We start from the raw sequence: 25,302 nt of genomic DNA on the forward strand, positions 1-25,302 counted from the left end.
TTTTCGGCAAATGTGGGCTTGGGATTTTATTTAATACTGCATTCTTTGAGGGCAAGGACATTCCCCAGTATACACATATACACCTTAACTGGAAATGAGCCCAGGTCCAACCAGTTGTCCCTCCCTCCAGCTGACCAGACTAAAGGTCTGGTGGGAAATATATACATACATACATGGAATCATAGACTATTTTGGGTGGAAGCGACCTTAAAGATCATTTATTTCCAACTCCCCTGCCACAGTCAGGGACACCAGGTTGCTTTAAGCACTGTCAAACCTAGCCTTAAACACCTCCAGGGATGGGGCAGACACAGCTTCCTTGGGCAACTTCTCCAGAGCCTCACTACCCTCGTAGTAAAGTGGATTCCAACAATGAACACATACACTGTGGATTCCACCAGTAGCTGGGCTTAGACACACAGTCCACCCAGTAGCTGTCCCTGAATCCCTGCTCTCCCCAGTCGCCTCATGCACACACACATATGCAAACAGGCCTCAGCTGACCTCCAGACTCCATTTCTAGTTCCAAAGTAAAACTGGAATGCAGTTAAGCCAAAAACAGTAGCCTTGGGCTTAATTACCTAAACCCCCATGCAGTCAGCAACACACCACATGTTCCCCAGGAGCAACTGAAAACAGGGTAAGACTTATGTGTGAAATGGGTTCAATAAGCACAGCACACAACTTCACTCTGCCCTGTTCCCTTGAGGTAAGAAGCAAAGTTTATCAGCCAAGGGTTTGTTTTTTGGGTTGTTTTTTTTTTTTGTGTGTGTTTTCTTTCTTTGTTTTAAAGTCTTTTCCTATTCTATTCACAAAGGTGAGCAGAAAAGGGTTTACAGAGGCAGTCTTGGCAAGTCTGTAATGTATTTGATGATGAAGAGATCAGTGTGTAATATATTTACTCTGTAGCTTATTTATGTATACATTATATCAAAAAAACCCAATAACAAAATGTAATCATACAATTATGTTTGTACAAGTGCAGAAGCATTTACTTTCTACATTAAAATGACATTAAAATGAGAGAATCAAGGCACTGAGAAAATCCATGATGCAACACTGTTAAAAACCACCATACAATTCCAAAGGCAGCCTGGTTTCCTGTCATTTAAAACGTGTTTATCTTCCTGCTTGAAAGGTCAATGGAGAAAATTAAGATTTGGGTGACTACAGACAGCACTTTTGACAATAACTTTTAGTCAAAAGCATGTGTGAACCAAAATCTTCAGTGTTACAAAAGCATAGGAAATGCTAAATATTTAGCTCCACACATCCTGCAAATATCGTTTTGCTTCTCGAAGAGTGGCCAGGAATTTCATTGCTTCCAATTTGTCAGCCTCCATTTCCATGCTTAAAATGTCCACTACAGCATCACTTACACCATCAGCCATGTGCTTCTTATCTCTGAAAGAAAAAAATGACATATACTACGAAAATGCATAATAATGAATTTTTGCTTTTATCAGTAGCTTCAGAGGTGAGGCAAGCTAATATTGGAAAAGAGGCATTAAAAATCCAAACCAAAAATATAGCTTGTATATAGCACAGCAAAATTCTCACTGAGTTCTCAGACAGATGAACACTGACAGCAACAAGGGCTTCTCTCTATCAAACATTACAAAGTTTTCAGCATACTGTAATTTATAAGAAAAAAATCCCTTGGAACCCTACTACAGAATAACTTTTCTTTTAGGAAGAATTCGACCTGCTGAAGTATTTTTTATTATTATATCACCATATGGTTCAAATATAACAGAACAAACCAACCCAAACTCCTCACGTATTAATAATGGTATTTTTAATACACATTGCTGAAATTTATTCCTGCAGAAGAATCTACTGACATTGGGTTTCATATTCAAACGTTTTGATAATTTATCAGCAAACTTCCTAAAAATTTCAAACCTTCGGGTAAGTTAGCAGCCACAAATAAAAGTTCCACTGTAAATTATATTACTGAGATTTAGCATTCTGGCCCACCAACGCCTGGAGGACTGCTGCTATCTCACAACGCAGTTCATAGTCACAGGTACTCAAATATCTCATTTTCTCAAGAGAAATCTATTAGCTTGAAACCTCCTGTTACTAAAAAACAAAAAAGAAATAAGTGACTAAAGCAACCATGGATCTGTGTGATTACAAGCTACACTTTCAAGACAGTATTGAAAAAAATGGACATAGTTACAAAATTCTAGCATTCCAGAGAGGCTCTTTCAGTCTTTCTTTTCAGATACCACTAAGTCTTCATAAAGCCTCTAACTTCTGCCAACTCTATTCTATTTCTGAGACAGTCCATCTCCACTCTATACTTACCCACATACATAGAAATAACCTCTCTCTTTCAGCAGGACTCTGGCAACTTCCTTAGCATGAAGCCTAATGACATCTTGCACATATTTAGGTGGGGCTACTTCCGCAGTAGAAGAAGAGTCTCTTGAGAAACAAACCTTAAGATGATTTAATGTGCCATTTTCAAGAAAACATCTAAGCTCATCTCTGAAAGGCAAGAGCAACTATTAGTAACAGCTCAAAGATAAGCATTCCTCATGAATACAAAATGAATGCTAAATAGTGAACTTGCTTGAACAAATAGTCTCGGTCCTGATGCCGACAACCGAAAAACAGCCATGTTTCTCCAAATTCCCAGTCTGTATGTTCCTCTCTGAGCTTTTGTCTAAACAGACCAGAAGGAAAAAAAAAAAGAAAATCCAATCCTGTTTTATCAAGTGCAGAATCTAAAACATCTATAACCTAATTCTCATGTAAAGTAGTGCTTTAATAAACTTCTGAATTGGCAGAAATCTGAAATGACTTAAAGTAAATCACAGTCAAACCCTTCTTACTTACTTGATTTTCTTGACTACTTACTTTTGGCACAGCTCAAAATCAATCAACTTCAAAGAGGGGCTTTTTTTGCCAGTTTCATAATGGAATACTCAAGACTGACACTTCCAAGCGCCTCGCAAAACAATCCTGACTGCTGAATAAGGAGATCACTACCCTTTATCCTTCACTGGAAAGGGAAAACTCAGCACAAAGCAGTTTTAGCATGCTTTCCATTTAGCTGTAGAAAGCTGCTAGACTTTATGAATAACAATCTATTTACTACCACATCATCAGAAGAGTTATTGCATTTTCTTGAAATAATGCTGAAGGTATTACTTTAGAGGGGTTTTAGCTGCAACTTTCTAGTTACATTTTGAGAGAGAGATTTCATTTCTCATTGATCAAATGCTTATGAAATGCTATGAATCCTTTAAAATAAAATGCAAAATACTTCTGAGAGAAAAAGGTATATTTGGGAGCTAAAGATAAAGAGCAAGGACATAATGATTATACACAATGATTTGGTTAAAGTGGAAGCATGGAGTCAGAAACACTGTGTCCAAATTTCATTTTTCTCTCAGCTAAAATGATTTAAAATTAATTGCTGCAAGATTCAAGAAACTCCATTATCTTGCTAGAATTAATGAGTCACATAGGAATCGTATGTGTTAGTTACCTACAAAATTTGCAACCATTCCCACTCAAATATTCCACTCTCCCTGTTCTTCATTTCCTCCAAAAGAACATATTTTTATACATTCTTGGTGATGTGGTATCTGTCAATTTTTAAACAAGCATCTCCTTGCCTTGCAAAATTTCACTACTGGAGTCGGAGGAAGGGAAAAAAGGGATCTACCTTCCCTTAAACACAAAACCCACAAAATCCAAGACCACTGCCCATTTGAGGGCTCATGTGCCAAGCTCCTCATCTTAAAACATCAATACACATAAACACACAGAAATAAGGGAATATGGGAGAAACCTTGACATTCATCATGCCAAGGCTTTTAATATAGATGTCACTTCTGAATTAAATGTATTTTGAATACCAAACTTAATCCACAGTGTTAATCAACACTGTTTCTGTAAGTACTAACATCTTACAGGACTTCCACTAGTAACACACAGATAAATGACTTAATTTCTTATAACCATTTCTGCAATTCACCCAATTCCTCATATATCTACTATAGATATTATTACATACTGTCAGATGAAAGTGTAAGGTCTACTCATTTGAAAAACAAAAATACACAAACACTGCTTGTTTACAATTAGCAAGACTATTTATTGTCAGAAAGAAAGAAAAAAGGAAAAAGAAAGAAAAGAAAGAAAGAGAGAGAAAGACAGAAAGAGAGAAAGAGAAAGAGAAAGAGAGAGAAAGAGAGAAAGAGAAAGAGAGAGAAAGAGAAAGAGAGAAAGAGAGAGCGAAAGAGAGAAAGAGAGAGAGAAAGAAGGGAGGGAGGGAGGGAGGAAGAATTAACTGCATTTGCACTCAAAACCTAAGGCTTTATCGTCTTCAACATAAGAAGGCTGCTTTCCAGATAACAACTTTGTACGCACCTATGCTGTAGGAAACCAATAAATGGTGAAATTCCTGTTCCTGGACCAACCATCATGAGTGGGACAGATGGGTCTGCAGGTAAGTGGAAAGCATTGTTTGGACGAGCAAAAATTGGTATCTAAAATGAAATTAGATAAAATACAACTGAAGAACATTCTTAAGAAGTGAAAATACCATGAAATTTTTAGAACCTTGAGGACATTTACACAGTGTATGTGTTGACACAACATTCCAAAACCTGAGCTTCAAAGTTTATCTTTAATGTCACATAGACATTTAGAATAAAATTTCAGATGAGTCTCTGGGGAAAAAAAAACACATCATATTTACAAACCTATTAATCCATCTGGAGGAAAACTAGGGAAAACCACACAAACATAAGTTTCTGGTTATGAAAATTTTGGGGAATACTACTACAGAATTGATGAAAAGTTTGGTGTTGGTACTCAAAGGGAAATAAAGCTAGTTTATTGGTATTATAAGCAATTCAAGCTTTTTTTATACTGTGGACATCTAAAAATATTCCAGTGGAAGTAAGAATTTATTTACAGCAAATTGAAGCCTACTAATACTGAGCTTGCCTTCTTAATTTTCGTTAAGTTTTACATGATTTCCAAAAATGCATATGGGTGAGAGGAGGCAGATAACTGCTCAAAGATCTTGGAAAATGGTTTTTATCATTCCACTGATAAACACTTAATTCTGATCTTCAGCTATGTCTGAAAGGAAATCTAAACATAATTTTCATAGGAGCTCCATAACTATTCTCTGAGGCATGGTTAACAATGTACAGAAAATGAGAGATGACTAGTTTTAATTCTTTAAAAGATGATTCAAGTCTCTGGTTTCATGATGATTAAAAATGATGGTATAATTATCGCCTGTGGGGGGCAAGATTTGTATTTATGTTATATTTACTCCTTCAAAGCATACTTAATTTAGAAGGCTACTTTCAGTATTAATGATTTCAAACTGATCATTCCTTTAAAAAATACTGCAAATGGTAAACACATTTATACTGCAGATAATTCTGAAATTTATTCACTCATTTTGTAATAATCTTTTTTAACTCCACCTCTTTTTCATGTTTGATCATTAATATAGTATAAATTAACTAACATTTTAAATAAAGAGCAGATGTGAATCCTGGAATAAGATATATGATACACACATTATCAGTCTATCTTATGACTTAGTTTTTAAAAAAAAAAAGGAAGATAACTTGCATGGGTTTTCCTCCCATTTTGTCAGACCAGCACCCTGAATTATTGGCGCAGTTTTCTTGTAACCAAATTATATGCTAGTTTTCATTATTCTTAATCAAATATAAATTAGACTGGCAGTAGTTCTTTTGTTCTATTAATTATGTAGGGGAATTCCAAATTTTTAATAATTAGCTTACACCTAATAACTTTGAGCCTGATTATTTAGACAGATTCTCTGCCACAAAAAGAAAAGAGAGGAAAAAAAAAAGTACCTTCTCCTAATAATATCCATTATGTCGAACAATCTTTGATGCATATCAGAAATGCCACAGGCAACTCTACCCTGTGTCATGTTCAATAACTTGGCCTTTGCAAACTGTGCGAGACCTGACAAAAAAATGAGCTTTACGTTTCGTCCCTATATGCCACCCTTTCATGGAAGCAACCAAGCACCTCTCTTCTACAACACTAATAACCATTTACTTGCGCAGTAGTAGTTTAGTCCATGAGAACATTCTTCATGACTCACTTAGGACTACAATGGGGTGCAAAACAACCCTAGTCTTTCAGCAATGGGAAGTTTCACAATTCAGGTATCCATAGATATAGTAAAATATAAGTTTAGTAACTTAGCAATTAAGTTCTAGACATATTACAGAGGGAAGGGTGAACTTACAAGTAGGATAGAACTGCAAAATGAAGATATATACTGCCAAAACACCTGCATTATGCCAGAGCAGTGAACAAAATAACTGCAGTTGTTTCAAAAATGCATAAATTTAATGGTTAAGGAGTTTAGATCTAATATCCATACCTTTTCAGCTGAACAGCTTCCTCCATTTGTATACGTAGTGTTTCTATTGGCATGCAGCTGAGGTGCAACTAACTCCGCAAGCCACCCTGTACATACTCCTTTCCGTGAGACTGGTCGAGTGGGACAGGCAGCGAACTCCACAATACTAAATACAAAACTCAGTTTCCCTGGCTGATATAAGTTTGAACTGGAAAGACAAATAAAATTAATTTAATAAATAAAATTAAACAAACAAACAAAAAAAAAAACCCACCAAAAAAAGAGCCCCAAAACCCCAAACCACAAACTAAGCCCTCAACCCAAACCCCACAACAACAACAAACAACAACCCTGAGAGACAGCTGTACAACCTTACGGCAGGTCAATCTGCAGTCCAAACCACATTAACTGAATCAAGATTCTCAGTATTCAGTGTGATATTTATCTATAGCTAGAAAACGTCTCAATATTGGACTCAGTTGCCAGTACCTATAGAACAGAATCCAAATTCCTACAAGATTCACATGTTTGTGAGCTTGTTCTTAAAAACACCAACAAAGTCTTGCCAGACACTCAAAAACAATGTTGTCTGAAATAGTCAAACCCTATGGGATTTTTTGCAACAGGAATACAATCACTTTATCATTAGGTTTTAGCCTTCATTTCTCTCTTTCTTCTTTATAGCATGCACACACATATCTGAGTAAAAAAAGCATACCTAAATTATCAAGGAGATACAACTTGAATATTTAATTACCTTGATGCTGAATAGGATCTGGCTTGTAATTTAGGAAGATGTTCTGAAAAATTAAAAAAAAGCAGCATCACTTTTTACTTGATTCTCCCAAATGCAAATATCATATAATAAGTGTTTACACTGCAACAGAGTACAGGCACATTATAATTTAACTGTAATTTTACTCTATTAACATTCAGTGTTTGTGGTTTAGAAATAAGCTATTAAGACCTGAACTCTATTTTGAATGGTTTTTAAACTTCACAGAACATCTGTTAGAGAGCCTATAAAAATGAGGCTGCAATAGTTAATTAATGGGGCTCTTGGTCAATTAAAAACAACTGTAAGGTGCACAGAAGAGATGCCAGGAGCTGGTGGATACGGTGAAGCTTGAAATTTAAATTTGCCCACTTTTCATTAATGAGCTCAAAAGCTATCAGAATAGGAATTGCTTCACTTAAAGTTTCCTATATAGAATGTCCTAGAAACAGATGTGCCAGTTCAATTTTAAACCACTGCAAGTACTTAAGCAAAGTTTTGAAATCACAGCTAAAATACCCAACAGAGACAGGATTTTATTTGGCATTTTTTAAACAAGAAGTCCACTCTATATATCACGCACCACATTTTTATCTACATATGTATGTACATATACAGCAAAGGTCAAACTCATGGATGCCTTCAAACGAATGACTTGCATGCAGACTGCAAATTTTGGCTAAGGAGAAGGGTATATTGAAAGGAGACAGATATATCACTAAGTGAACAGTGTGGTGGGCACAGCAAGTGAGCAATACCAGAAAAAAATTGGCATAGCAAATGCCAGAAAACACAGTGGAGTAACAGGGTAACCTACAGCTTAACTGCTTTTTAGACGGTTTTCTACATGTACCACCCTTTTGCATATGTTCCAACCAGTGCGTGGAAACCCTGATGTATTTTAAAGATGCTCTGCTACATAAGATAGTTGCAAATCAGAGTGAAGAAAAGCTAGTTCAGTGAAATTACTTAAAGATGACTTTAAGACCATTCAGCACATTACTTCCCTGGGGGAACACATTTCAAGAACTTGCAAAATTTCCTTTTGTTCAGCTCAGTTGCTACAGCACATTCCATACCACCTTTGGAAAGCAAAGCAGTTTTGGTTTCGCTGTGAAGATTCATGTGTTCGTATAAAGTGGAGCAGAGCTTGTACGTATTTTTTTAATCCCCACATGTACTAAGAAGGAGAGATTTAGGGTAGGTGTGGAGAAGGTGACTGCAAGAAATAAAAGACTTTTTTTTTTTATATATATATATAATGCAACATATTAAGAAATTCTGGGTTTTTTTTTTTTCATCTGGAAAATAACTGTCATTATATTTAGATGTATTTGAGATGGTTACAGTTGGAATCTCATTCCTTCAACATTTCATATAAGGAATGCAATGAGTATGTTGAACATTACATAAATACTAATACACTAGGAAAAGGTTTCTGTTTTAACAGGTAAAACTGCAAGAAAAGAACATGTAGGCAAGGACAGGGACATGTAGGCAGTTGTAAAAACATTTCTTTTTAATTGTAAGCAGTTGATGAACTGTTTCTTAAAGACCCTAGTCCTGCAAACACCTTATGCTTATTTTTAATGTACAGGAGCAATCCAGAGTCAACTGAAGCACAGGTATGCACCCAACTGTTCCTAGAATGAAGGCCAAAGACTAAAAAGAGAAAAACAGAGCTTTGCTGCCCAACAGTAGTTTTAGTTTGATCACTATGAATACTATAATATTTCTAAAGCAGTTAACTGAACAGTTATTCCACTTTCTTAGAAAACTGAACATTTAGTCTGATGTATTTTCAGAAACTGAATCTAACTAAATCTAAATTGGTCACTTACCAATTAACAGGTTAAGCGAAGGCTTGCAGCTTGGAAAAGCATGTAGCAAATCCAGCAAACAAACATTAGGATCTCTAATAAAGCGTGTGTAATCAGAGGCTCCTTGTCTGCTGCAAAGCTCTTGAAGCCTCCGTTTTTCTCCCACATCACTCGTACATTCTACAAGAGCTCGCAAAAATGCCTGGGGGGAAGAAAATGAGAGTAAAGGGTAAAAATACTTGTGCATTTGGGAAAATGGTAACAAAATGGGAAAAACTTGCAATGTCTGGGAACAGGAAACAGTCACCTGACAGGTTAGTGGATAACACAATTTATTTCCCAATGCACACTTTCACCTACTATGAAAAATTCACAAGCTAGCAGGTCAGAAAAATCTTACTTAACCTGAGCAGGGAAGAGACAAATAAACAGTCACAAGACATTCTCTGAAAAAACAAACAAATTTATGAAAGGCCATCTTATTTATGTATTTGCACTTTAGTTAAGTAAACATCTCCATTATACAAATTAATTCAAGACAAAACACCACTTGCTAAGTTACAGAAGCCAGGAAAGACATAAAAAAAAGTCTTAGGAAAGGTATTACTGTAAATAAAGCATGGTATTTAATGAGTCATGTAAATATTGCTGTGGTGTTTTATTCCATATTTTATGCCTACACAATGGTACTGCAAGCTTTCCTTAAGGGAAAATTAAATTGAGCATTGCAAGATAAAGTAAAAATCAGATGTAAAATGTTACAGGTTTTTTTTTCCAAAAGCAAGGTGGAAATAAACAAAGTGCATAAAAGAAGAGTGATCCAAAACACCAACTGCAATCAGACAACGTATTCTACACAAAAGAATACTTGGAAAGTAATTTGAGTGTACTCAAACACTGAGCTTTCAGACAACAGTTTTGAGTACAGAGTTACATAAAACACACTCTACAATGAACAGGTAATAAAGCAGATTGTTAAAAAAACTAGCCTAGGTGATATTCCCCAGCCAGCACTCTCTGCCTATTCTTACTGTCAAGACAAATTTTCCAAATTGTTAAATGCAGTTTTAAAAAGGTTGAAACAATTGGAAGATTCTCTTCTCTTCTGCTGCAAAATCCACTAAATTGAGTGAAAAAGTCCTTCCAAAAACTGATTTTCCCCAGAGACCAAACCAATACAATCGTTTAGCTTTATCCTTCATCCAAAGTTATCTTTACAATGTGTTTTGACAGTATCAGAAATACACACGCATTTCCACTTGCAAGCTTCCATTTTTTTGTAAGCACAGAATGAAAAGAAAATAACAGTCACACGTCGTGAGAACAAATACTGTACAAGCAAAAATATTTCTTCAAATTCTGCCAGGCTACTGAAATGCTAAAGAAAAGCTTTATAATAATTTAAAAGGCATTATGGTATGTTTGCATAGAGCAACATGCACATTTTCAGCAACAAAACTTGACAGATACAGCTCCCTCTGATTAGATAGGCATTTTAGAGAAATCATTCTATGGGGCCAGCCTCAGTCAGCCCTTCAGTTATCTGACACCAAGCATCTAATACTCTTCTGTTTATGCCCAGACTAGTTATGAATCAAGATACTGCAGGACAGGAATAGAGATTTCAGTATCTCATAGTTTGCAAGATAAAGTACCAGAAGTGAAATTTCTCAGAATAAAGTACAAACAGTAGCATACAAACTGACAATACTTATTTGCCAAGAAACCTGGTAACTGCACATGAAGCAAGTACAGAGCTGCAAAAGTCCACACAGCATAGAATTACTAAGGATTTATCTTTAAAAAAAACAAACACATAAACACCTTTTTGGGAGTTGCCCTTATTTCCAAACACCAGGTTAGAATGAATTTCAGAGTGCTTCTTTCAGGGATGTGTTGTGGACGAGCTGCTCCTAGTTCAGTGGGAGAAAAACAAAACATGCATCTATTAACATCCAAAAATGGCATCACAGAGTGCTTGTTCCTTCAAGAAACACGAGAGAGCTAAACTGCATTTAATTCTGTAGGTTTATGCCCCAGCCAGTTAGTGAAAATTATAAACTAAACAGCAAGACAGTTTACCAAAGAAGTATCAATAATAATTTCCCAATGAAAAGTCAAAACTTACTGGGAAAGCAGAAAACAAAAGGAGGAGTACAATACATCAGTGTTCAAATAAATTTCACTGCTAAACCACTCAAAGCTTTCTTACTACTCTCTACCTTGAGGAAATTCAGAGGAAGACGTACTAAAGAAAGGAACATCCACATTTTTTCCCCTCCATCAATAAGCACTCCTGAAAATTGGAACATGCCGAGGCTTTCGAATGATCTAACCAAAGGCATATGCAGCCAGTTCCATGCTGGAGCTTCTGAGGCTTCCAAGAACCCCAGCAGACACAAGGGGTTTCTGCACAAGCAAATAGTCCATCCTGTACTCTGAACAGGTTCCACTTCTGAGAAGGAGGTACACTGACATCCCATCTAACCCTGCATGGAATCAGCTAGGGTGCAGCCTCATGCCACGTCAATCTAAAGTGGCTATTCTAAGTTGATCCCAAAACCAATCTAAGAGCATTTATGTGACAAAACACCTTTAATTAATAAGCTCTGCAGGTTTGAAATTGCTGGCATTTCTCTTTACAGTGTTTCTCAGATTTGACATCCAGCTACTGATTCTTACTGTGTTCTTTCTATGCTCAAGAGCCCTTTAATACTACAGAATTTTCACTTTAAGAATATACCTATATAACTTGCTAAATTACCTCTTTGTATTAGCATTACTTGACTGTACCCTTGCTACAAAGAACAAATTTTACTTTCAGAAGATGACTGGCATAAATATAATGCAGGAAAGAAGCATCCACTTTCACATTTATATAAACTCCTTTTCCTTGAACATGCAAATAGCATGTTACAAGAAGTACTTAATCCTCTTCCTAGGATGCTCTTCAAATTCAAATCCAATATTTGAACAACAGACTTTGTACCAGACTGCAAATAATTTCTATTTTGTCCTCTCAGCTGATCTCATCTACTTCATCAAAGAACTGACAGACTGAACAAAGAGAGGTTGTGAACAAAATTCAGTGGAATTCCTGGTAAATCTTGAACATACAGCAGAGTCACAGCCTGCTGTTCACGCTCTTCTCCCAGGTTTTCCAGTTCTTTACATTCAGTAAACCCACAACCCCATAATAGTTTGTAGTAACTATTACAAATTCTTCAGAATCTTAACGCAGGTAAGAGGCAACCATCTCAAAAGGAAAGCAACGCTGGAACATTGCTATGAGTTGTGAAACTGCATTATAGAGATGAATTCTTTGGCACAGAATGGCAACAAGTAATTAAATTACAGTAACTTAATGAGTCTCCGCTCACCAGCAAAGCTCCAGGGGAATTAATTTCTGTTTGATCCTAAACCATTTAACTTCATAACTGCAGTGCATGGAAGTCAGTGCATCCTCTCTTTTTTAACACATCTCTGTGACTTCCAACATGCCTCCCTGAAGAGACCGCTGTGTCCCAATACTAAAGATAAAACCATTCAAAACTATGTATAATAACTATGACTAACATAGGAGTATCTGTTCATGACCAGTGCATCACACCATACCTTTCTTTTTAGTGCCCTGCTTAACCTTCACACAAACGAAGTACTCTCCTTTTTCAGAAAGGTCCAAGATGTGAAGAAGTTCTTCTACCTCACTGACGTTATTAGGACACATGACACAGAAGGCATCTCCTGGTTGGTAGTCAAAGACTGCATCCTGTTTTAAAATATAAGATGATTTCTATTAAGCTGTATCACAAACCAATAACAATAGCATTCCCATTCCTAACAACAATCTTCTCACTATTGCAGTAACATAAAGTCACATGTTCTTTTACTCTGTACAAGCCCTTCGCTGCTTGGAGCACATGTTGGAGCACAAATACTCATGTTTTCTTTCCAGGTTTAACCTCACTAAATAGAAAAATCTTTCCTTATTTGGTCTAAATATTTGGACACTCTTCAATAAGAACTGCTGGGCAGCCTAAACATAAGGAAAATAAATTATGTATTAAGAGGATATGTTATATAATCAGCCCAGATCACAGGTTCTTGTGTGCAACTGCTGAAAGCCCAGTCAAACTTCTGCTGTTATAGGAACATACAGAATTGTAATTGAATCATTATATTTCTCTTATGCACCAGAAAAAGTTTCCTGCATACACGGACTGTTGAGAATGCTAGGGAAAAAAAGACCCAAAATATTCAAATTTTCAGTGGGTGCTGATGACAGGATACGTGTATACATACAAATAAATGCAAAACCCCATGGAATCTCAGAGAGTCAGTTACTCAACACTTAATAGACTCTACTTATTACTGGGATTTAAAGATGACCTATGGATACTTACACAGATGAGGATGAGTTCAATAAAAGTTACTGCCAAAATCCCAAAGGCATTATTCTCCAAATTTGGAAAAAAATCGCTCAAAGGCAACATATTTTCCTTTACAGAGTTCTTGTAAAGTAATATTGAGCACTCTCTGCCTTTCATCTTCAAACCAGTATACAAAATACTATCTTCCCTGAATAATCTAAACCAGATTTTACACCTAAAGTAACAGAGATCGGGAGTTTGAATAGTATGTTAATGAGTCAGAGCAAATGAATGCCAGAGGCAGAAGCACTGCTCAAGAGCACTTATCTTATTCTTATCACTTGATCATATTAATCAAATTATTACCTACCACAAGGAAAAGTCACAATTTTCTGCACAGTTCCTGAACATTCCCTGAATTGTATACTTACGAAAGATTATTAATTTTCAATATTCCCTGCCTGCTATTCTTCCCTGCAAATTCCCTTCAAAAAGGTACGTCAGTCAACACAATATCCATGGACCAACAGAGAAATTAACTTGACATTTTATTTCTGTTTTGACTTCTGCATAGTCATATCTTTCAGTGAATAAATCAAGCTTTGCATTTGCAAAATGTATCAGCTTAAGATGATATCCTGTTGTATAAGGAATTAGGGATTTTAACTTTTCAACAGTCTAGTAAATATATTTCCCCCCGCTATTATACATAACACACATGCTTTTCACCCTTTATTTTTACCCACTAAAGAAAAAACCATCACAAACTTACTGCAATATCAAGTTCTAAGAGTAATGCTGTTTTTACTGCATCTTCTCTAGTGAGCTGGACTGCTTTTGTAACTGGCACTTCAAAGACTGTTCCCTCTGAAATCAGTGAGGACAAACATGGATTCTGAAAAAAGGACATGAAAACTTACACTAAAAATGCAAAAGCTGAATGACATCTTATTATGACATACAGGAATTACTGTTGCCACTTCCTTTTTTTTTTTTTGTCACAATCTTAAAAAAAAAAAACAAAAATCAGAACAATAAGGAAAAACATGAACATTCTACATACATACTCTGTTTTGCTCTACCTTTTTAAAAATCATACCCAAGCAGTAACAGGCATATATTCAATTATAAAATGTCAGTACGCTTGAAAAGCGTAATGGGCCTAAACTACTATCAAATGCAGCTTGCTGTTCCTTTTTCAAGAGTTGCTTTGAAAACAGCCAAATTGGAGAATGGCATTTATGTTAAAACGCCGAGAACTCCCACCTACTTAAAGGATTACAGAACAGACCCAAGGAGTAAGAACAGAATTTATTTAAAAATATCATTGCAGATATACAGTTTAAGACTTCAGGGCATAGATGGGGCTATTATTGCAGACAATTAATAAAAGGATTTTTTAAAACTACAGTTAAATTTAGAGGCAATCAGCAAACTCCACACTATGAAACAGCATCATGCTATGTCGCATTTCTACACAGGTGAATATGTGTCCAAATGATTGTAGATGGGCATCAAGAATAATCCCAGACCACCTCTGTCAAAGGATGTCAGTTGAAGATTAGACTACAATCCTCATTTCGGGGGGGGGGGGGGGGGGGGGGTCTGAAGGGGTACAAGAGCTACAAATGTCCAGGTACAAGAGTACCAAAATTGTCCATTAACATACCCTCATATGGAAAGGAATTATCCTATCTATCAATAAGAGAGTATTTGTTAATTTGAAGATTTCCTATTTACAAAAAAAGAAGGCAGGAGAATGATTTGAGACCAACAGTTGGAAGTTTTATTATTCTTTAAAAGTTTGACATGGTGAATAGCGGCTTGGGCCATATCAAGCTAATTAATGTGCATCAGCTGGACTGTGATAAATGTCCACATTCATATTCCCTCCAAGTCAAGTTCAAGGCACAATGAGAGAAAGATTTAAGCTAAATTGTGTTATCTTACACTTGCCATAAAGGCTTAAGATGCAGACCCCGACTGCTCGGCTACTAATAAGCAGCAGCTTGTTAATTCAATCCTGAGACTCAACTGCCCAGGACATAGATCATATAAGCAACTAAAGAGACCGTGTATCCAGCCTTCTTTAAACAGCAGGGTGTCTCTGTTTCTTGGTTTTTCTTAAGCCAATTTCAGATGTACTTGGCAAAAAATATCCACAGTTTTTGCAACGTGACATACTGGAAAAGGACATGAACTGTTGTCGTGGTTTAAGCCCAGCAGGCAACCCAGAACCAAGCAGCCGCTCGCTCACTTCCCCCTCCTTCCTTCCCCCCACTCCCAGAGGGATGGTGAGGAGAATAGAAAGAATGTAACTCCTACGGACTGAGATAAGAACAGTCCCGTAACAAAGGTATAACACAAAACCACTACTGCTAACACCAATAATAATAAGGGAAATAACAAGGGGAAAGAATACAACCGCTCACCACCCGCCGACCGATACCCAGCCCGACCCGAGCAGTGATCTAGCCCTTCTGAGTAACTGCCCGCAGTTTATATACTGGGCATGACATGCTGTGGTATGGAATACCTCTTTGGCTAATCTGGGTCAGGTGTCCTGTCTCTGTCACCTCCTGGCTTCCCCTCCTCCCTGGCAGACCATGAGGCTCAGAAAGGCCTTGGTCAGAGTTAGCATTACTGAGCAGCAACTAAAAACATCGGTGTTATCAGCGCTGTTCCCAGGCTGAAAGTCAAAAACACAGCACTGCACCAGCTACTAAGAAGGAGGAAAATGCTGCTGCTGAACCTAGGACAACTGTGTCATACTTGTAAAATCCTACTTGACCCTACATGGCACCTACTTGTTTAACAAGGTCTAGCCAGCTATGTCAAAAAAGGCACCAAAGGAAAACAAACCTTCATTTGATTCTTTCCAAGACTCAAGACAACCATCCAGTTTTATACTTGAAATTTGGACGATAATCTTTAACCTGTACACTGAATCACAGATTAGTGGATTCATCTTTTTCAATCTGCTGCTTGAAAGCAATATTTACTTATTTTTCTCTATTTACAAAAAAGTTAAGGCACCAATATTGGAACCTGATCACCTGCAATTCAAAAACCTCCTGTGTTCAGGGATGTATCTCCTTTATATAGGAATCCGCTTGTTCTTTTGAGCCATATGTAATAGTATATACACTCATGCTCTTACCAGAGCTGGAGGCTTCCCTCATTCAAAATAAGTCCTTACCTCACCATGGGTGTCCTGAAACTGCACCTCTATATATTCTGGTGGCAAGGCAGGAATATTAAGAGCAGACTGAGAGAGAGGAGGGACAGAATGAACAAGTGAAGCTTCAGTGTCTCTATTTGAAGCCACAAGGCTGATGTCAACCAGTTTCTGTGAAAGAACATCAGAACTCTTCACTCCTTCATGCTCCAGCTTTAAGTTCTGTACTTCGGAGCTTAAGTTTAGTTCATGCACAACGTGAGGGGCTGCAGAGAGAGAGTTCGAAACAGCATCAACAGCACTGTTCATGCCTTCTTTTTCTTTCTGCAATAGAAATACTTCCTTGAGAGCATGCCAAAGTCCATCAATCCAAGGATCAACCACTAATTCCAAACTGGGAAAGAAGGAAGAAAAAAAAAAAAGATAAAAGAGAAAGGAATGGATGAATTATCATGATTTACTGGAATGTTAATTTACAGATAATGAAAATATCACAAAACCTAAAAACACTATTTTCAATTTGTAATATACCTCTGCAGCAGTTATCAAGATGACCTTTTTTGTTAAAAAAACTATTTTTATTTAGTTGTTACAACTGTCTAAATTTACGGAGTCTAAAGTGTGTAACAGCTTTGCTCTTCCAGTTTTTCATTTTTATTTTCTTATGCTGAACTTTATGACAGGAAGTTAAAGGCATGGCAGCAAAATATGCAACTTTTCATTGTGCAACAGCAACATCAAAACCTTACACTAATAGTCTATTTTTATTATTTTTGAATGCAACATATAAGTTTTATGGTTAAGGCAGTGTTTGTATGCAGCTGTCTTGCAACATCATGCGCAGAGCTGATATAATCTCCAGTTCAACATAAATAAACCAAGACTGCAGCCTACTGGCCAGAAAGAGCAACAGAACTGGAAGGGAGCTCTTTTCTCACATAATTCCTCTACAGCAATAAACTCCCTACCCCCTTTTTTCATAATTCCTCTACAGTGATCAAAAATCAAACAATCAACCCCCACCCCACCAAAAAAGAAAGAAAAAAAGGGAGGAAAAATGTTTTATGAGAGAAAGAGAGAAATTAAACAAATGCTGTAGGGTTTGCCTAAAGTAGCTCTACTGTAGGATGTGAGCTTGGATTAAAGTCTGATGTGTATGTAGAAAGACATCCCATTACCAGTACCACACATTCTGGGAACTGCATTTATTTTTATTTGCTTCAGTAAACAGATTACATTTTTAAATCCCTCCACTTATTCTGAATTACTTAATTTCTAGAACTGCTAAATACCCTATTTTTCCAGGGAGTACATCTGTTCATTCACACTTTAAAAACTGAGTTTTATTTAATGGCAGTTGAGATTGAAAAGGCATACTGTGTTCAGACAAGACTTGTTCCTATGAGGCGATGAATTTTCAGGTTCAACCGATTTCAAAAAGTTCAGAATATTTAGCCAAATTCACATGTAATTATTGCATCTTGATGAAATAAAATCCGAACTCATTCAGTTCTTACCCTACACAATCATCTGCTAATCCTGTGTCATAGAAGTGCTGGGCTCCAAGTTCTTGAAGTCGTCGGTCTACTGTCTTTCCACCATTACAGAAGAATGTATACTCTGAATCTCCCAGACCTAGCGAATTCAAGGAAAGAGGAATCATGTCAACCAGCCAGCACCCCGGCTACACAGGCAAAAGATCTGCAAAGACAACACAGGGTTTTCCTGTAGACAGACAAAAGAATCTGATACAGCAAAGTGGCCAGTACCAGGACACTTTTATGACCTCTGAAAAAACAATTGTGCTTGTCCTAAACTAGAGCTGAAAAAGTGGTTTCTCCTTCACAAATGTAAGACACAGAATTTCTGTGAAAACATTTAGTTTTCAATATCTTATATTTCACAAGAAAAAATACAAAACTGCTATTACAGGAAAAATGTAAAAAGTTGAATTAATTAAAAAGAGTGAAACTGAAAAACTTTATGTGAATTACCAAACTAAATTATCTCACCTTCAGATTAAAATTCTTAATATATGTCAATAATGTAATGGAGAGAGTATTTGAAGAAGTACTGGAAAAATACTGGAAAAATATTTGAAAAATATTGGAACCTGAAAAAAAATTATCAAATATATAAGTGATTTAAACCAGTATGAAATAAGAAATGTAGGAAAAGGGAATCTGGTCCAACATCCTCCTACCCAGAAATCAGAGATTTCTTTGTAGATCTCATTTTCACTGTACTAGCTTTTCTGCCCTTTAACAATCATGAAGATGTTCTGTTAGAAGATGCTCTTTGTTACCAATTAAACAGTCTGTGTATCAGGAGGTATGTTCATGGAGGACCACTGACTCACCCTAAAAGTGATCAACTACACATACCTCATCCTTAACAGATGTTTATCTAACACTCCCAAAGACCACCAGTTAGGCAGTCCTCACAAAGTCTGTAAGTAATCCAGAATGGCACTCTTTGACTATCCTATCACAATTTTTCACAGCCTGATCCTTTCTTGTGTGCAGTTTCAAACCACTAGATCTTTATCATTCCCACGCAACAATGGATGATTCCTTTCTTCTTTATAACAGCCTTTCTTTTTTTCATTAAAAAAATACTTCTGTTCCCTCTCAAGTACAGTACTTACAGCAAACACGTCATGGGATAAGATGAAATGGACACCATGACTGTATTTTAAGACTGGTTAACTTTTTAGACTAAAATCACAAAACATATTGTAAGTTAGATCCTACAATATCTGTTACAGCAAAAATTAGTATTAATACAATGCTTATCTTTGTCTATGCATGGGTATATACGCATTCAGTCAGCAATGAAAAATCTGATAATTTCAAAAACTGTAATGCGTAACTAGGCAGTAGCATAACAACTTCTCAAAATCTTACATGACTAGAATGCATATATTTCAGACTTCCACATTATATATCCACTAGAAATTTCCTTCTACTGGGTACTTTCCTCACTAGAAACCTAGAAGTTTCCTCACCCCAACCTATCTTGTCAAGCAAAAATAACCTAGGTTCAAATTGAAGTTTCTTAAAATACAACCTGAAAGCAACGAACTGAACTTACCATCAACTCATGATATATCAGATGTATTTTGTCAAATCTGCATTTTGCACATTAGCCTAACCTGAAGGCACATTCCTCCTATTGACAAGTATGACAATTTTTTTAAAATATATCGCAAATTTAAAGTGATGGGATGATCTTAAAACCTTATTTTTAAGGACATTTTATAATTCCTTTCCCCATGTATAGAAAAATGCCTTACTATTAGCGAAATCAAGTAAACCCATCTAGTCCATAGACACTTGACATGAAATCAAACAATTCTAGATAGCTTGAGTCATGTTGTTTATACAAAGAAAATTAAACTATAAAAAATGAAACTGATAGCTTACATTCAGATAATTTCTGTGACACTTTATTGCTCATAGAGAACATTACACAAAAAAAACCCCACCCTGTTCATATTGTAAAAATAAATGTTTTATCAGCACTTAAAAACCCCCAAACAATCTATTCACAAGTAAAGAAATACAAAAATTATTCACTGACAGACAAGTGCTGCAATAACATACGAAGTATCAGATCACCTAGCAATCCATACTGGAGATGTGCGAAATGATCAGGTGGCAATGCTGTGTCTTGAATTTTCTTTACAAGCTTGCGGGCAGTGTCTGGTGGGTCTCCAGTACCAGTAGTGGAAATAACAATAACTACCGGATCCTTTTCTGCTTCCAGGTTATACTAAAAGTAATAGAACAAGTAAGTTACAAGGTGACATTTGATACTTATTGGAGCCTTAGATATTACCTGTCACCCTTCCTTTCCCCAAAGGTACACAGAAAAATGTTTAATCTCAACTGTATTAAACCACAGAAAGTCTTTCATGTAATTTTGGGGATACAATTTATAATCTCAGTGTTTTCAAGACAAGATTGGGTAGACATGGTCTAATGTGAAGTGTCGCTGCCTGTGGCAGGGGGGTTGGAACTAGATGACCTTAAGGTCCTTTCCAACCCAAACCATTCTACGATTCTATGAAAACCCTAAGGAATTTGCTCTGACCTCAGCTGACCCTGCTGTGAGATGACCTCATGAAGTCCCTTCCAACCTGAATTAACCTATGATCCCACACACAAACGCCAAAGGGCAGCATTTTGAGCAGGCTAGTTTGCACGCAAAGAATATTGCACAACTGCACTCAGGCAGCTTAAATACATAATTCCTAGAGTATTTGCTTTGTCAAGTGGAAAAATTATTTTTCTACATACAGTCACAATCATATAGTGAGCCATAAGCCCAATAAATTCACACAGATAACGGGGGTGTGGTCATACAAACTGAGGGGATCATTTCCAGATTCCATTAGGGATCATTTGGTTCTCTCTGATAATTTCCATATTACATCTGTCCTGGCCATAAGAAAACCAAACCAAACCAAAACCAAAAGAAAACCCACAAACTATGCTCTGGGTGAACTAAAGTAGCTCTGAACAGAGCTACTTTGTTTAGACTGTGTGTTCTACAGTCTTATTCATTTTGGCCCCACTCCTCTGACCCAAATTCTTTTCTCTTCCCTTTGCTAATACCAGTCTTCCACATTTCCCACGGTTTTATGGGAGCTTCTCCCACTATATCAGGTCAAGAACTGCCTATACCTGGGACTGCATGACGGTTCCATAAATTCAGGCCTCATGGAATCATTTCTTATTTCTCAAGTAAAAATCATTGTTTCTTTGATTATTCCATCTTTCCATAGATAGCAAGCTGCAGCACTGAGCACTGTGCTCGCATGCTGTCTGTCAGACCACACATACAACATGCTCTTTCACAGCACCTCTGCAGGCTATGGGTTTTGAATCAACATCTAGTGACCTATGTGAAACACAGCTCCACAGAATTACAGACACCTTGTTTGGGAGTGACCTCTGGATGTCATCTAGTCCCACCCCATGCTCCAGTGGGACTAACTGCCAAAACTGCACTATGTCAGCTGTGACTAACTGAATTCCAAAAACTTCTAAGGGCAGAGATTTCACTTTATTGGCAGCCTTTTCCAACCAGAAATTCTCCACTACTGTGAAATCTGAGTTTATCAGGATGTACTCAGTGGATTTTGCATCCTGTTGTACAGTTTTCTGCTGCCAAGAAGAATTTGGCTCAAGCAGACTGCTATTAGGTCACTCCTTATCCTCCTTTTTGCCTTAATAAGTAACCTAAGCTCTTTTTACTGCTCCCTGTAGGTTTCAGTTTAAACTCTCTCCCAGTATTCCAAGTTTAATAAAATAGTCCTGTTACAAGAAAATATAAATGAAGACTGCAAGAGATACTATGTTTCATTTCAAGCAGAAGTCAAATGCAGAAGAAATTAAATGGAAGAACATAAGGCGAAACTTCACCTTCCCTGCTGGGTGCATAAGTCTCTTCCTAACACTTTGCTCCATACTTAGTAAACATTAATTCAAAAGCAGATGTCCAGCTACCTACCATGTAGTGCATACTCAAGAAAGCAACTTCCTAAAAGGAAACTTAGTTTTATAAGCTTCTCACATTTTCAAGTGCATGAAAAAAACAGGTGTTATTTTCTGCTCCTACAAAATACCAGACTATCAAGTTTTGTTTGGCTGTTTTGCGTTTTCCTTTTAAATGTTTTTGTTTGAGGGCATACAGTTGAAAGCACTTTGTGAAGGAAATTGTAGCCGATATTGCTTTAGCTACAGACAGATGCTAACAGCTTTCAGATCCTTACCCTTGGAAAATAGCAAACAATAAAAAGTCACATCCTTGCTTCAGCCAAGCTTTTAATTTTTTTTCTAGAATGTAACTTGAATGTATCCAGTGTGAGCTGGAGTGAGTGCATATGCTAAGTAACTCAAGAAGACCCTAAAAAAGCTCAGCGTCATGCTGGAACTCAGTTAACAGAACACAGGACCTCAGTGCAACACAAAAACAAGAGGGGGAAAAAAATTACATTTCTAAGAACAGGACAGCTGACCAGTAAAATACAGAATTTGTTTGCATACATAAATAGTTTTCAAGAACTCACTGTGCTGTTATTATATGAGAGATCAAAGATATATTCATTTACTGTTCTAATAACAGAAATCACAATAAAGATGTACCTTGGCAGCCCGATATTAAATATTTGTGAGTATTGGTCCAAATTAGTGATTCATAAGAAACCGAAAATTTAAAACTAGATGGTATTTTAGGTGGGTGCATGTGATCAGCCTTCATGATTATCAACACTCACCACTTGAGCACATAAAGAAAAATGCAGCTCTTAAATACCTTTCTTTCAAAACAGCATGGAGTATCTCACCTTGTCCATTTCACTCATACAGTGCATATCAGCTTCAAATCCATGGGCACCTGCCTGCTGCCATATTTCCTCAGCTATAGCTTTTGCTTGCCCCTTTTGTGTTGCATAGAGGAGCAAAAACCTCCTTTTTAAACCACAGCACATTTCCCAAAACAGAGTTGGCTTGGTTTTGTTTTAATTTAAAGACACTGCAGGAGAAAAAAAGAAGGGGAAAAAGTTAATTTATTACATGCAGAACAGCAAGATTTTGCTTTGCTTATTAAATTAAAAAGACATACTTTGAAGGATAGCAGTATCTGTGCTTAACTTGGAAATGAGGCATCTGCTCTGAAGAGGCACCATTTCTCATAACCAAGCTTTGCACGCAAGGTTGCAAAGGACTCTTGGTATTGGTCGTATGCTCTGTACTACCTCAATGTTGCAGTCACATCACAATATCCCACTATCAAGAATCTAGTTTGTGAACAATACAACAGAGAAACTAGTTTCATGAAAATATATACTACTTTTACTATGTAAGTTACATTTCCACTTTAAAAATCACTGATTGCTTTAGTTACCTTTCTGATACGTATTTGAAAACAAAACAACATACAGACCTGCTGAAATCAAACTACACTGCCTGAGAAAAAAAAAAAAATAAAATTTGCAGGTGCAGGTTCTTCCTTTCTTAAATCAGTGGGTTCTGCCTGAATGTGCTTATATTTCACTGCCCACTATGTCTATACCTTAGAACACAAACGTGGGTTTTTATTTCATATTTCAAAAAGGAGCTTCTTCTGTAAGTGCAACTACAGCATTGACTGCTTGGGCTTTTCTCTCCTAAAAAATAAGAAAACATCTTCCAGAGGGACCTTAACACGCTTGTGAGGTGGGCTGATGCCAACCTTATGAAGTTCAACCATGACAAGTGCAAGGTCCTACACCTGGGTCGGAGCAATCCCAGGCATGGCTACAGACTGGGCAAAGAAGAGATTCAGAGCGGCCCTGCAGAGAAGGACTTGGGGGTGCTGGTCAATGAGAAAATGAACATGAGCCGGCAGTGTGCGCTCGCAGCCCAGAAAGCCAACCGTATCCTGGGCTGCATCAAAAGGAGCGTGACCAACAGGTCGAAGGAGGTGATCCTGGCCCTCTACTCTGCTCTTGTGAGACCTCACCTGGAGTATTGTGTGCAGTTCTGGTGTCCTCAACATAAAAAGGACATGGAACTGCTGGAACAAGTCCAGAGGAGGGCCACGAGGATGATCAGGGGACTGGAGCACCTCCCGTATGAAGACAGGCTGAGGAAGTTGGGGCTTTTCAGCCTGGAGAAGAGAAGGCTGCGTGGAGACCTCATGGCAGCCTTCCAGTACCTGAAGGGGGCCTATAGGGATGCTGGGGAGGGACTCTTTGTCAGGGACTGTAGTGACAGGACAAGGGATAACGGGTTAAAACTTAAACAGGGGAAGTTTAGATTGGATATAAGGAGGAAATTCTTTCCTGTTAGGGTGGTGAGACACTGGAATCGGTTGCCCAGGGAGGTTGTGAGTGCTCCATCACTGGTGGTGTTCAAGGCCAGGTTGGATGAAGCCTTGTGTTGGATGGTTTAGTGAGAGGTGTCCCTGTCCATGGCAGGGGGGTTGGAACTAGATGATCTTGAGGTCCTTTCCAACCCTAACTATTCTATCTTAGAGAAATCTGCTGTAGTGTACAATGCCACTCCCTCACAGTCTTGCAAGCAGCTGCGATGAATGAGATGTATATCCATCACCATTCACCTGCTCCATAAAAGTTCAGATGAGAGAAGCTTTATTTCATGATTTTGACACAGACAGAACACAACAGATCAAGGACGACTTCAAGAAGCAGTGAATAAGGAGAGACAAGCAGAATATCTCTCATTCATATACTACAAACTAATATTCTATTTTGTCGCTGCTAGGGAGCTGCAGGAGAACTCAAACACCTAGAATTACAACTGAGTAATTTTCAGTTCCAAACTTGAGATTTTTTTCATGTGTCCGGCCTCAGTTTGCTGTAGTCCACCTACTGCTCCCATACGGATTCAACTACAAAAAGCTCTCAGTGTCCAAGCCACACACAGTGATTTATGGAAACCCGTGGCAAAGTGATTTGAGGTATATCTTCTTGTTTCTTTCACGGGAAAACAGATGTGGTGAAACTAAGTGATAGGTTCTTAAGAGTACAGTGCCTGTGCCATACATGAACTCCATGAAAGATATAATTAATAGAAAAATTTAAGGATTTCATTGTACTTTGTTCTAGTACATTTTCCATTATAGTTTTCACTTTAAATTGATTACATTACCTAAAAATATTAATAATTACCTTAACAGTTGCTTTAAATAAATTCATTTAAATAACCAGCTTCAAGTGTATATGTATATGCACAGACAATGCATATGCTAAAATAATCCAC

The 25,302-nt window shown here is 37.2% G+C and overlaps 1 protein-coding gene across 1 annotated transcript in view; it reads right to left on the bottom strand.

Annotated features, from left to right (window-relative positions):
* MTRR (5-methyltetrahydrofolate-homocysteine methyltransferase reductase) overlaps positions 1–25,302 on the bottom strand; it is a 27,594-nt gene continuing 2,292 nt past the window's right edge. The window contains exons 3-16 of the mRNA XM_065667658.1: positions 22,884–23,071; positions 20,152–20,305; positions 18,049–18,166; positions 16,553–16,925; positions 14,126–14,248; positions 12,599–12,752; positions 10,808–10,896; positions 9,005–9,185; positions 7,146–7,188; positions 6,410–6,596; positions 4,390–4,508; positions 2,582–2,674; positions 2,314–2,496; positions 1–1,404 (exon numbers count right to left, since the gene is read on the bottom strand). Of these exons, the coding sequence (XP_065523730.1) occupies positions 1,260–1,404; positions 2,314–2,496; positions 2,582–2,674; positions 4,390–4,508; positions 6,410–6,596; positions 7,146–7,188; positions 9,005–9,185; positions 10,808–10,896; positions 12,599–12,752; positions 14,126–14,248; positions 16,553–16,925; positions 18,049–18,166; positions 20,152–20,305; positions 22,884–23,027 (2,106 nt within the window). The 5' untranslated portion in view covers positions 23,028–23,071 and the 3' untranslated portion in view covers positions 1–1,259. The remainder of the gene's footprint in view (positions 1,405–2,313; positions 2,497–2,581; positions 2,675–4,389; positions 4,509–6,409; positions 6,597–7,145; positions 7,189–9,004; positions 9,186–10,807; positions 10,897–12,598; positions 12,753–14,125; positions 14,249–16,552; positions 16,926–18,048; positions 18,167–20,151; positions 20,306–22,883; positions 23,072–25,302) is intronic.

The sequence above is a fragment of the Lathamus discolor genome, chromosome 2 (genome assembly GCF_037157495.1).
Source record: "Lathamus discolor isolate bLatDis1 chromosome 2, bLatDis1.hap1, whole genome shotgun sequence".
Taxonomy (NCBI): Eukaryota; Metazoa; Chordata; class Aves; order Psittaciformes; family Psittacidae; genus Lathamus; species Lathamus discolor.